At 36.3% G+C, this 12,900-nt stretch overlaps 1 protein-coding gene across 2 annotated transcripts in view; it reads right to left on the bottom strand.

The window, feature by feature from the left end:
- Window positions 1-12,900, bottom strand: part of IntS3 (integrator complex subunit 3) — a 181,593-nt gene that overhangs the window by 74,299 nt on the left and 94,394 nt on the right. For both annotated transcript variants that reach the window (XM_069841161.1, XM_069841162.1), the window contains exon 2: window positions 8,623-8,787. In XM_069841161.1, the coding sequence (XP_069697262.1) occupies window positions 8,623-8,787 (165 nt within the window). The remainder of the gene's footprint in view (window positions 1-8,622; window positions 8,788-12,900) is intronic.

Here is a 12,900-nt window from a genome sequence, read left to right as displayed (position 1 = left end):
GGCTCTCATGCTGTTGCATTGGGTCCATTGTCCAGAAACCACCAACGCCTCAGACTGCAATGGGCACGTGAATGCTGTCATTGGAGTGCTGAGTGACAAAATGTAGTGTGTTCGGAAGAGTCCCGCTTCAACTTGTCCTACAATGATGGCCACATATACGTGTTAGACGCTACCGTGGTAAACGCAATCTGAGAGCCTGCATTGTTGAGCGGCGTAGTGGACAAACGCCTAGTGTGATGGTTTGGGGTGCCATTGGATACAATATGCGATCTCGCCTCCTATATATTCAGGGAAATCTGAACAGTAACTGCTAAATTAGGGAGGTTTAAAGCCCAAAGTACTGCCCTTCCTTCAGACAACTCCACATGCCATATTTCAGCAGGACATTGCCCGGCCACATGTGGCGAGTATTGTGAAAGCCTTCTTCGAAGAACGCCGGGTATCACTTCTTCCCTGGCCTGCACATTCACCAGACATGTCGCCTATCGAACAAGTCTGGGATATGGTTGGTCGGCAACTTGTTCGTCATGGTCCTCCAACACCCACTCTTGATGCTTTGTCGACTTGCATACAAACTGCGTGGAGGGAGATTCTCCAGGAACATATCCAGGCCCTCTTTGATTCCATGCTATGACGCTTAGAGGCTCTGATTGCGGGGCATGAAGGCTTCACACCATATTGAAATCTCACGGTTACAGATCGGATACAGTTCTGTAATTCTAATCATTTGTGTATTGTCATGTACCTAATCTATGGTATCAATTTAATTTCAGTCACATGTATCCTTCTTGGTGTTGCAATTACCACAAACATTAGTGTAAGTTTTTAAAAAATTATGGTCTATTTAACGACGCTTGTAACTGCAGAGGTTATATCAGAGTCGCAACATTAGTGTATGTATGTATGTACAGAAAGGAGCAAAAGTCAGGTTACATTGGTAAAATTTATGTTTCTCTTTTTCCCAGATTTCTGACATGTTAACGAGAGACGAAAGAGTAGAAGTGATTTTACTAATGGCTGAATGTAACTACCGAGAAACGGCTGTGGAATTCAAATGGCAACATCCAGACAGAGAGCCAAGTTGTTGGAGTGATTCAAGGACACTGATTCTGTGCAAGACAGACGGTATTCCAGAAGACCACGAACAAGCACAGATGAAGGGACAGCAGTTGCAGTTCTAGCTGCACTCACCAAGAGCCTTCATAAAAGCTCTCGACGTTTATCAATGGAACACAATGTCAGCAAAAGCAGTGTGCTCCGAATTCTGCACACATATCACTGGCATCCATACAAGCTGCAGATGTTGCAACACCTTATTGAATATGACCCAGATCGGCAGCTGGAAGTTTGTGAGTGGGCACGTGAACGCATCAGGTAGGGCCCACATTTTGCGTCTTCAATTCTGTTCAGTGACGAAACCAATTTTTTCATTAATAGCGAAATCAATAAGCAAAACTGGCGGTACTGGAGTGATTCCAATCACAATTGGATGGATTCGTGTAAAATTCAAGGGGCAGGAAAGCTGATGGTTTGGTGTGGCACAAAGGGAACAACAATCGTCAGGCCTTTTTTCATCGAAGTTAAACTCAGTGCTGAAGGATACAAGGAACTGCTTCAAGACAGTATTTTCCCGAGCATCCTCAATGAAGAAGGGAAATTTTCCAGTATATTCCAACAAAATGATGCCCCACCGCATTATGGTATCATTGTTCACATGTGGTTACATGAACAGTTCCCAGGAAGGTAGATTGGTTGTCAACAGTAGCAGACGGTGGGTTTGAAAGTTGAGGAGGCCAAGACGTGAATGATGAGAATATAAAAATATAAGGCCTGTGACGTACCTCATTACCAAGCACAGAATTTATAGATTTTAAAAAATTAAAATTAGGTTTTCCAATTTATGTTTTAGGATTTTAAATTTTATGTTTAGGAATTTACATGATTTTAGGGAAAAAATAAAAATAAACAACATACTGTTAATATATTACAACGGCTTGGTAAAGATTGCCACTCTTTGGGACACTTTAAGTCCTAACCTACGAATTAGGTCTTTTTAGGTCATATTACATTTAAGAATGTTACTCTTTGCTACATAAAACGAATAAGAAAAGCAATATTTCGAGAGTAACAAGATAGCAACAAAATTGATTCGAACCAAGAATCCGGGTCTTGCTCATTACTATTACATAGCCTAATTTTACAGCAAATTAACTGGACGTTCCTCTTTCTTCCCAAACCGATCAAATAAGCCACAACATACTGAATAACTGCTACTAGAAGAAGCTAGAGACATCTGCATTTGTTTCTAAACTCTCGATATATTTAAAACAGGGGCGTATTTTGCGGGCTACCAGGGCTACTGGCGGTAGCCCAAGGAAATTACAAAAGAAAAAGTTCATAATATAACATAATGTAATAATTTTGTATTATTAGTTTTACCATAGTAATTAAAATTAAAGTAATTGTTAGATATATTTTGTGTAATAATAGGGTCAGCGGTAGCCCAAACCCTTTAACCAGTATACGCCACAGATTTAAAATACTGTATAAGTAAATACATCTCGTAACACAAAAGAATAAAATAACAAGAACACCCGCAAACAAGGGAAAATCGAACAACATAAATGAAAACTTTTACGCAGGGAGAGAAAACTAACAACACGTAACTCAATTTTCTAAAACCATGAAGATAGAAAGAGAGAAAGCTTCCAAATACAGCCAAAACCGGCTGTGACTAAGCAGTAGGCCTACAGTCCAGCGGTGGGTAGGACGTCTCCAAATCGGCTCCCTTCGCATGTTCTAGTCAAGTTCTAACCAGCTATCTTATTGGTTGAACTGCTGTTGTCATGGTTACCGGGGAGTAGCGTCATGTAGCCGACTCCTCTTTCCCGCTCTTGCATAGACACAGCAGGCTGCTAGATGTCGACTATACAGGTTACAGCGCTATCTGTTATTTTTCGGTACGAATTATTTATACTGTCTACAGTATAGCGAGCGGGCATCACAACTGAATGTGGTCTACTTCACGTAACTTACATCTCAGTCGTAGTGAATAATCAAATTAATATAAAAGGAAAAATGTTCGTCATTTGCTGTAACTTGTCCGTGATCTTAATTCAGCTGAAATTATTACTGCCGTATTGTGTTCTGGTAAAATATTAGGGGAGGCTCAGCCTCTCTTGCCTCCCCTGAAAATCCGCCGCTGGTTGTCAATGTCCTGTTGAATGACCACCACGGTCACCAGGCATACCACCCCTGGATTATTATCTGTGGAGTCACATAAAGGCCATGATGTACAGCGAAAACATTAACAAATAGATCATCTCTAACAAAGGATCACCGACTCCATTTCAAAAATCACTCCCACCAAACTAGCAGGTCTTACACAGCTGGGAGAATCGAACTGAAGCATGTTATCAAGCAGCCAGTTCTCATATTGAACACATTTTGTAACTTTCCCTGACTTTTGTATATATACACACATACATACATTTAGCCTACAGGGTGGAGGGAACCTATTACATTAATTCACAGAGATAATAGATCAAGTCAATGCAAACAACTTTTGCCAAATATGTTTTTTGATACGTCCAATAGTTTTGAGATCAGTGCTCCGTGGTGGAGATGAGTGGAACTCCACTCCATAAGACTTGCGAGAGGAGATGTAAACAAATACGTCTCATCAGGAATCTTTCGGTCTAATTACTGTTTATACGTAACACTTAACACATTACTGTAAATTTAATTTCTATTCGAAATTAATTTTTAATTTCTTCAAAGATAACTTAAATGGAGACTGAGTTACAACGTGTATTCATAATCATAACAATGCTATTCTGAGTTTACATAAAATGTAAAGAATCTTTCATGGAAATAGTTTTGTTTTATAAGAACGTATATTCTTTACTATTTTGTAATTAAGTAAAACCAAATTAATCAACAGATAATGTGAATGTTAAACAGTTTCATGGTATTAAATTTAGAATTAAAGAGGTTATACCATAATAAAGAATATTAAAAACCAAACAATTTGCGTAATTAATTCATTGAATACTTTACGTTTTGATCTACAGTAATTCGATCGAAAAATGGAGCAATAGCCTCCAGAAGCACTCGTACTGTTTGCAGCATTGCAACATCTGTGAATTAAAAATCTCTCTCTCTCTCTCAATTACCAAAAGAGAGAAGAAATACCAACATTTCGGATGCAGAGCCACAACATGAGAATCAAAATGTTTTCAGTTACTACAATACCGGCCTTGCTACAAATGGGGAGCACTTGCAACATATATTATATATATATATATATATATATATATATATATATATATATATATATATTTGAAATGGTAATGGAAATTACGGGAAAACGGCTGAGTGGATTTTAATAAATCACCCCTCATTTTGAAGCTTGGAACCCAAAGTTTTTCAGAAAAATAGTAGTTTTCAGTGAAATGTCAATTTTTCAACATAATTTTCCTATTTTCCAAAATTCATTTGTCGTCAGTTTTGAGAATTAATTGCATTTCAGAATAAAACAAAACACACACTACAGTAAACACATTACACGAAGGCCATGACCTTCAAGAATGCCAACATATTTAGAGGTCAAATTCAATTGGTTATTAAAAACTTCAAGACTTACTAAAAATAATTTATAGGTCTGATTCTGTGGTGTGTAATTTTCTGAGTACAGCTGTGTATTGGATATTAAAACCTACAAAACTAGAGATGGTTTGATGACATTATTACCATCGGAAATGATATATTGTTATAGTTAATGCTATGCTGTGACTATTTTTCATTAATTATACATATTAATGCTATATTGATGATATGCAAGTGAAACGTTTTGGGGTTATAGAAGTAGATGTAGAGAATATCTTAAATTAGATCTTGTTTCTATAATTTACTTAGTGGTGGCTATATAGTATATGTTAAGGAAAACTATAAAACTTACGTGAGATAATAATATTGTTATTAAAAATCAAATATTTTTATAGTTATTAATCAAGTGGGGTTGGATCATTTTCATATATTTAATGGTGGTGTGGTGTAGGTATTTATATGCGTTATTGGCTTGAGAGAGCATAAAAATTAGGGTTCCTAAGGAAAGACCAAAAGCTATGACTTACTGATAAAATAAGAGGCCTACAAGATTTTGTTAGTCTCCCGATCATTTCAGCAAGATCTCCTCTACCAGGTTAAAAAAAATATATATATATATATATATATATATATATATATATATATATATATATGCTGCCTTCTACATTTCAAGGTAGTTCACGAAACATGCAGCAGCTATACCAAAATGCTGGGTCTATTGTTCGAAAGAACAGCAAACCTGACATTTTTTTTTAACTTTTACCTACAATCCACAATAACCTGACATAGCTATTGCTTTACTCCCACATGAAAAACCCACTGATCGTCCTGACATTGTTACTTCATTTTCGCGTTCAAACTCAAAAACTGAAGGTGTGTAGGTTCAAGAAAAAGTATTTGGTATAAAAACCATTCAGAGGGAGTACGTTTCATTATTATGGAAGCAAATAACTTTCAGAATGTCTGGTATTCTTCATTGAAAATAAATCTGAAAAATGTTTATTGGAATGTCTAATGAACTTAGTTTGCAGCATTTGCTGTACAAGCCACTAGTTACCTTTTAAAAGTAAGTAAATTTTTGTACTTTCACAATTTAAAATTATGAAAAACTGTTCTTTTTATGATTAATCTCATGTGTTCTAGACTCATAACCGAGTGCTCAGTGGGACATATGTGAGCGGCTGCGCTGTGCACTGCCACTTCCACTCTACTTCTTTAGTAATTTATGGAAAGAAAAAATGTATTCACTATATATATACATGCACGCATGTGCACACACATACAATGTCCGGAATGAACACTACCAGGAAGGAAGTTCTATAACTCAGTAACTAATATATTTACCTAAATGCTGTTTACCGCAAGGAACAAAAGGACTCCTCAAATTTTTATGGTGGCAACACTGTAACTTCCTCCTGATTTTCACTATAGTCCCGTCGCTCTTATTTCCGGCAGCCAATCACGTTGCAGGTCGGTTACATTTAAACGTGTGGGTCTTGTGATTCGTTCCTGATGACGTTATGCATTTTGTAAGGCTCGATAAATACTTAATATAATCGCTCGCCATTTTGGCTCTTTCGTTGGCGTTAGCAGAAAGCACACGAGGACGTTATTTGCCGCTAAATTATTTGTTCAATTATAGTGTGTTTCATTTATTGTCATAGTAGCTACGATATGATAATGTTTAACGGTGTGGCAAATAGATTCCTCGTCTGGTAGCTCGGCAACGAAAGAACAAAAATAGCGAATGATACTACGTACCTAGACTTTATAAAGCCTTCACTTCCTAAGGTGTAAGCAAAGAGGAGGAGTCACACCAGGAATAACAGCATCGTGACTATAGATGTTCGAATTATTGTAATTAAAATCTTATGTTAGTGATGTTGTTATTACATTCATTTTTGCTGACATTTCTGTGTTGATACCAGTGGCAGTTCCTCGGGGGAGGGAAGGGAGGAACGTCCTCCTCACATTTCTATTCTTTTGAAAGTAAATACCAAATAAAATATGTGCCTTGAAATTCGAGGAAGATTCGATAATTTTTTAAGTTCACAGCTAGAAGAAAACTTCGGTTGATTGAGTTTTAAACGATGCGCGCTCATGTGCTGCTAGAAAACTGTGAGAAAGATGCGAGATTGTTTGTGTGGAGGTAAGTCAATCCATTCCTCCTTTATTGCAGTTAACACACATAGACAACAGCGCACTAGCGGCCAGAGAAAGAAGCAGAGTTTTAAAGTGGGTAATGAATGGAGAGGGAGGAGATCCTCTGAATCAGTCATGGGCGGAAAATAGAAACAGACTGGTCGTGCAGCAAGCTTGCTACCGATGACATCTAAGGATGTTGCATTCAACCAGACTATAACACATCTAGGAGGAGGCACAACAAAAACAGTTTTAACGCAACGCTCTGAAACACACCATATAAACATTTTAAAATTAAATCAAAAATATTATTCATTGCACTTTATATAGGCTATTATTCATGGTTTGAAACTTTAAAGGATATTTGAAATTTAAAGTCGGGTATATATAAAACAAAGAGGAAGTAGTACGTTAGTATCGCAGATCTTTTGGCCCCTGAAATTCATTTTCATTCATTGTGTACTAGACAGGGCAATTGCCAAGTTGTCAGTTTTGTACAAATATATTTGAAATTGAAAGTAGGTATTCCAAACTACATTATCTTTAACATAAAAAATTAATCGGCCACTGGCAGCTTTGAACAATAATGGTAGTATGACTTTACAAGAACTGACAATCTTCAAAAGCATGTAATACCGAACTTGTAAAGATTACGTGTTAGTAGCTATAGTCTCTTCTAACACGTGTGATGCTGTAGTGTGCTCGAAAAATGCTGCGAGGTTGTGAATTTCCTTGTAATTGTTAATTTGTGCAATTATTCAACAATGAATGGAAGTGAAAACATATTATATTTTGGAAAATTTAGGAAACTCAGTTTACAAAAACAGATTATTGCTATACAGAAGGGAAGGCCAACCCCAACACTACCTGGTCTTACATGTATGCATGTAGGCTAATTTGTAGCATGTTTCATTCAAGAAGGTGTCATTTCGTGCTGTTAACTTCTTTCCTCCTCTTAAGAAATAAGCAGGAGCCGCCACTGGTTGATACATTAATTTCAAAATGGCACATGTCGAGATTTACTGAACACATGATCACCATAAAAACTCAACGAGTTCCTATGTCTTTTGCAGGTAACGGCATTTGAATAAATTTGTTGGCTGTACAGTTATAAAACTCTCTTATCAGCAGTGTTCATCCCAGACACACATTCACAATGGCAATAGTCAATCTTATGCTTATTATGTTTTATTTCCTAGGAATTCCTTTTGCACACTGCTAATGAGTGATTTCCCAACCCCACTGTTGAGGCTATTGAAATTGTTGATTTACTGAAGGGGGAGGCTTATTTTTCAATGTACTGTTGCAAAATATGGAAAATACAATAAATGCCTATGAAATGCAAAACAGAGATGGATATATCATAACATCCCATAAACTCTGATACAGTAGAAGTTTAATCTCTCAATGAATTAGAAAGAAAGAAATTAAGTGAAAGTTCAGATGTTTTTCCATTGTCTGTCCATAAATACAGTCTCAACAAGTGATATACATTTCCATACTACTGAAGTTATATTAAACAAGGATATTATTAAAAGAAATAGCCTAAAGCCAAATTATTAAAAAAGTAATGCATTACAAAACATTTAGGAGAAAAATTCCTAAATTTTACACTACAATTGAAAAAAAAAAATTGTCCAAAATAGACAATACATAATAAAAATTAATGGTATAAAATATAGTTGGCAACGTTTCTGGGTCACTGCACATTGAGGTATGTACCGTTTCAAAATTAAAATACACATAGAATAGAGAACAGTTATACTCTGTAACATGGTGTGAGATATCGTTAAACACAAAGATGATTTCTTTCAAGGTAAACAGGCAACAGAAAGACACCAATTTACATGACGAACTCATAAAAGCATGTACCTTGGCAGCACTTTGTGGTTCAGTTAGAATAATGAACAGCAGACCGAGAGAAACTTCTTCATGGTTCTTATCCTTGCAGACGGCATTGTTCAGAGCATTTTGGGCTTCTTTTTCTGACAATCCAGAGATCAGGTTCTGGAGCGTATTAAAGCTTCTTTCGTACTTCTGTGAACAGATACAAATGCATAAAAATATTATCAATTAGAAACATTATCTTTGATATTAGCAAAACATCCGAGTTTTTCAACTCCACACATCATATTTCACAAATTAGACAATTGTAAAAAGAAACACACGCAGGTGCGCCACATACACATTCATGCACACGCACGCACGCACACACACACACACACACACACACACACACATACACACTTGTATGATACTCTACAGCATAGACTAAACCAGTGTTTCTCAACCAGTCCTATGCATACTTCTAGGGGTAGTTAGGACTGAAGATGTAATTGTTTTGCCTATGTATTATTAATATAGTATACTTCTTATTAGAGATTAAGGGCCCTTACACACAGTAACTTTCATATGAAACGAATCAAATTCAGGATAAGAGAAGAAATGTCTGAAGGAAGTGAAATAAGGAGAGGAGTACGACAAGGATGCCCTTTATCACCTACCCTGTTGAACATCTACTTGGAGGATTTGGTGAAGAACTGTTTTCAGAACATGGCAGGGGCGATAGTAGGAGAAAGAAGAATGATGTGCATAAGATTTGCTGATGATATGGCTTTGTCAGCAGAAGAAGAGGTAAACGTTCGAATACTAAATGAGACAGTATAGCAAGTGGACAGCTTCAAATACTTGGGGTGTACATAAGCAGTAACATGAGCTGCTGCCAGAAAGTCGAAAGGAGGATAGCAATGGCAAAGGACGCTTTTAACAGAAAAAGGAGCATTATCTGCGGATCTCTGGAAAAAGAACTAAGGAAGAGATTAGTGAAGTGCTTTGTGTGGAGTGTAGCATTGTATGTAACAGAAACATGGACATTACGACGAAGTGAAAAAAGCGACTAGAAGCATTTGAAATGTCGATATGGAGAAGAATGGAGTGTGTGAAATGGATATACAGAATAAGAAATGAAGTTATGTTGAAAAGAGTAGGTGAAGAAAGAATGATGCTGAAACTGATCAGGAAGAGAAAAAGAAATTGGCTGAGAAGAAACTGTTTACTGAAGGATGCACTGGAAGGAATAGTAAACGGGAGAAAAGTTCGGGTCAGAATAAGATATCAGAAGATAGACGACATTAAGATATATGGATTACATGCAGAGACTAAGAGGAAGGCAGAAAATAGGAAAAATTGGAGAATGCTAGGCTTGCAGTGAAAGACCTACCATTGGCAGAACACTGTGTGTGTGTGTGTGTGTGTGTGTGTGTGTGTGTGTGCGTGCGTGTGGGGGGGTCAAGACAGTTTAAGTACCTACTCAATTTCACATAACGGACGTTTAACATACTTAACATTTCACATAAGTAATTTTACATACACGCCAACTCATATATTCTATTTCACTTACGCTATATCCCATATACCATACTGTTACACAAGTTGGAATTCACGGAACTTGAAATATCTTGGAGTTGTTATTTTATTATTTATATTTTCAATATTTTCTATTAGAAACTTTCATTAGGGAATTTCCACGAGGACAAAGTATACTCTAACAATTTTTTTATGTAACAGAAAATTAATATGAGACATATAGAGTGATTCACGAGGATTTACTGTCACTTACGGAGCTTATTTCCGAAGACATTCTGAGCAAAATAAGTCATATAAACATGTATCCTAATCTCAATATTTTCAGAGTTACATTAATTTAAAATTGTTTGTAAAATATCATTATTCTTTATTATTGTGATGTACCGAAGTACATCATTCATCATTATTCTTTAGCTTTAAGGGTAAAAGAATATTAAGATAAAGATTGAACTGTTCAGGAGTATCATTTCTTTAATTAGCTAGTATTCTGAAGCTAAAAATGTGTTGTTAATTCCATAGTTGCTTCGCACAGTCTTTTTTTACTATAAAATTACATTTCTTACGCATTTATCACAACAACTGCTACAAATCACGCTACTCTCGTAAATTCTTCAAGACTGTACATTAGGATGCATAATCAAATTCCTGAAGTCGTATGATTTATAACAATTTTTGTGATAAGTGCGTAGGAATAATGTAATTTATAATTAAAATTTGAAAAACAAAATCTGTACAAAACAATTAACAACACACTTTTAGCTTCAGAAGACTAGCCAAATAAATAAATGATACTTCTGAATAGTCCACTCTCTGTTTGTAATATTATTTTATCCTTAAAACTAAAGAAAAAAGGTATTTTACTAACAACTTCAAATTAGTGTAACTCTGAAAATATTGAGGTTAGGATACATATTTAAATGACTTTTTTGCTCAGAATGCCTTCGGAAATAAGCTCCGCAAGTGGCGGTAAATCCTCTTGAATCACCCTGTATACGCCTTATTGAAAACTAATAACAATGAGCGTGACAAAGATGTATGTAAATATACAAATACAAAAATATGGACATTAAAATCTGTAAGTTATAACATAAGTGATTTCTTAGAAGAGCTATTCCATGTTAAGTATATTCGTCTTTCGTCAAAAGATTTGCCTATAGTCATTAATGTTCATTTTCTTCTTGTGGTTCTACCGAATACAGTTCAATTTTGTAACTTATGATTCTCAAATATAGATTAATGTTCTTATGTTTACAATATGTTTGATATCTACCCACAATTTTTTCTAGTTACCGTTGCGTCAGGATGTAGACTACGGTACATTTTTAACAAGGTATCTGATGTTTACGTGTCCTGCGCATAACTGTAGAATCGTCATTTGTATTCCCAAACGATCTTTTTCAATGTGTTCCAAAACGTCCCAATGTTTGAATGATGTGTTCTAATGATTTTTTTAAACGGAAGTGCAAACTTTCCACATAATTTATTAGTACTCTGCACTCAATTTGTCTCTTGGCCTTAAACATTCCCAAGTGCGAATGAAAATCTTGGAAGTAGCCTCTTCTGCATCTTGCTAGACGGTCTCTTCCATATATGTATTGTCTCAATGTATGCAAAAAGATCTTAGACATCATCTTCACAACTGTCTGCTATTTAGTCTAAATTATCTTCTACATCTTCCAATGAAATAAGAGGAAAGGTCAGAAGGCGACGAAAGCCAATGCGAATGACATCATTTAGGAAATGTTCTCGAAGTCCAAGATTTACTGCGTGAAGCCAAATGTTTTAACAGGGGCGGCCCGTCCTTATGTGCCACAGTGCTACAGCACAATGATATTTTTTGCTCAAATAAAGTGTTTGCAATACCATAGTATTTGATCTGCCATTTGACAATTTCCCGTTGTTATGTTCATGACGCGTTATAGAGTGTTTAGTCTTCGCTCTTTGGTGCCTCAGGGGGTTCGTTGTGCTACTCAAAACTTACATGAGAATGTAGACAGTTAATGCGCACGTGCGAAGCTGAAATCACTGCTCTGATTGGCTATTTTTACGCGGGGAAGTGCTGTAGTCAGCTTCAGTACAACACAGCTTGGAGATTACAAAAGTAAAGCGTAAGGAAAGAATGCTTGTTTGTGGAGGAACTCGGAACTATGTACAATGTATTTGGTAATTCAAATGTTCGACTGCTGCTGCCATCTAACAGTTTTTTGAGGTACCTCTTGAATCAATCAGCAAGCGACGGAAAATTGAATCCCAGAAAATTGATGCCAAGGAGGTATGTAACCGTATAATTCAGGAAACTACTCATCGTTTCCAATCTTTAAGCTACCTAGACGCAACAAAATTGTTAAACAGCGAATTTTTTGACAATTTTTTGCATAATTTTCCTGAACGCGAACTTGAAGTTGCTGTCAACAGCTATACTGTACTGAACAAAAGAATGTTAAAGACACAACTTGGAGTTTTATACGGAAGATCCGACTTCCGAAATATAGATGGCTGTTCAATTGTTACAAAACATAGTCTCCAACAATTCACGGGATCCATTCTGTGAAGTAACGAAGTTGTTAAATAGTTTGGTTACAACACCAATGACCACTGCTGAGCCAGAAAGATGTTTTTCTTGCTTGAAACGCATAAAAACGTTTTTAAGGAACACTATGTCCCAGGATCACCTCACTGCTCATGCAATACCGTCAATAGAAAAGAGTATCATGTCCAGGATAGAGGGGTTTAACGTTTAACACCAGGGTAATTGACAACTTCTGCAGTAGGAAGGAACTCCAT

This window comes from Periplaneta americana, chromosome 12 (assembly GCF_040183065.1).
Source record: "Periplaneta americana isolate PAMFEO1 chromosome 12, P.americana_PAMFEO1_priV1, whole genome shotgun sequence".
Lineage (NCBI taxonomy): Eukaryota > Metazoa > Arthropoda > Insecta > Blattodea > Blattidae > Periplaneta > Periplaneta americana.
Note: the sequence above shows the minus strand (reverse complement) of the source record. Positions and strands in the feature narration are given on the sequence as shown.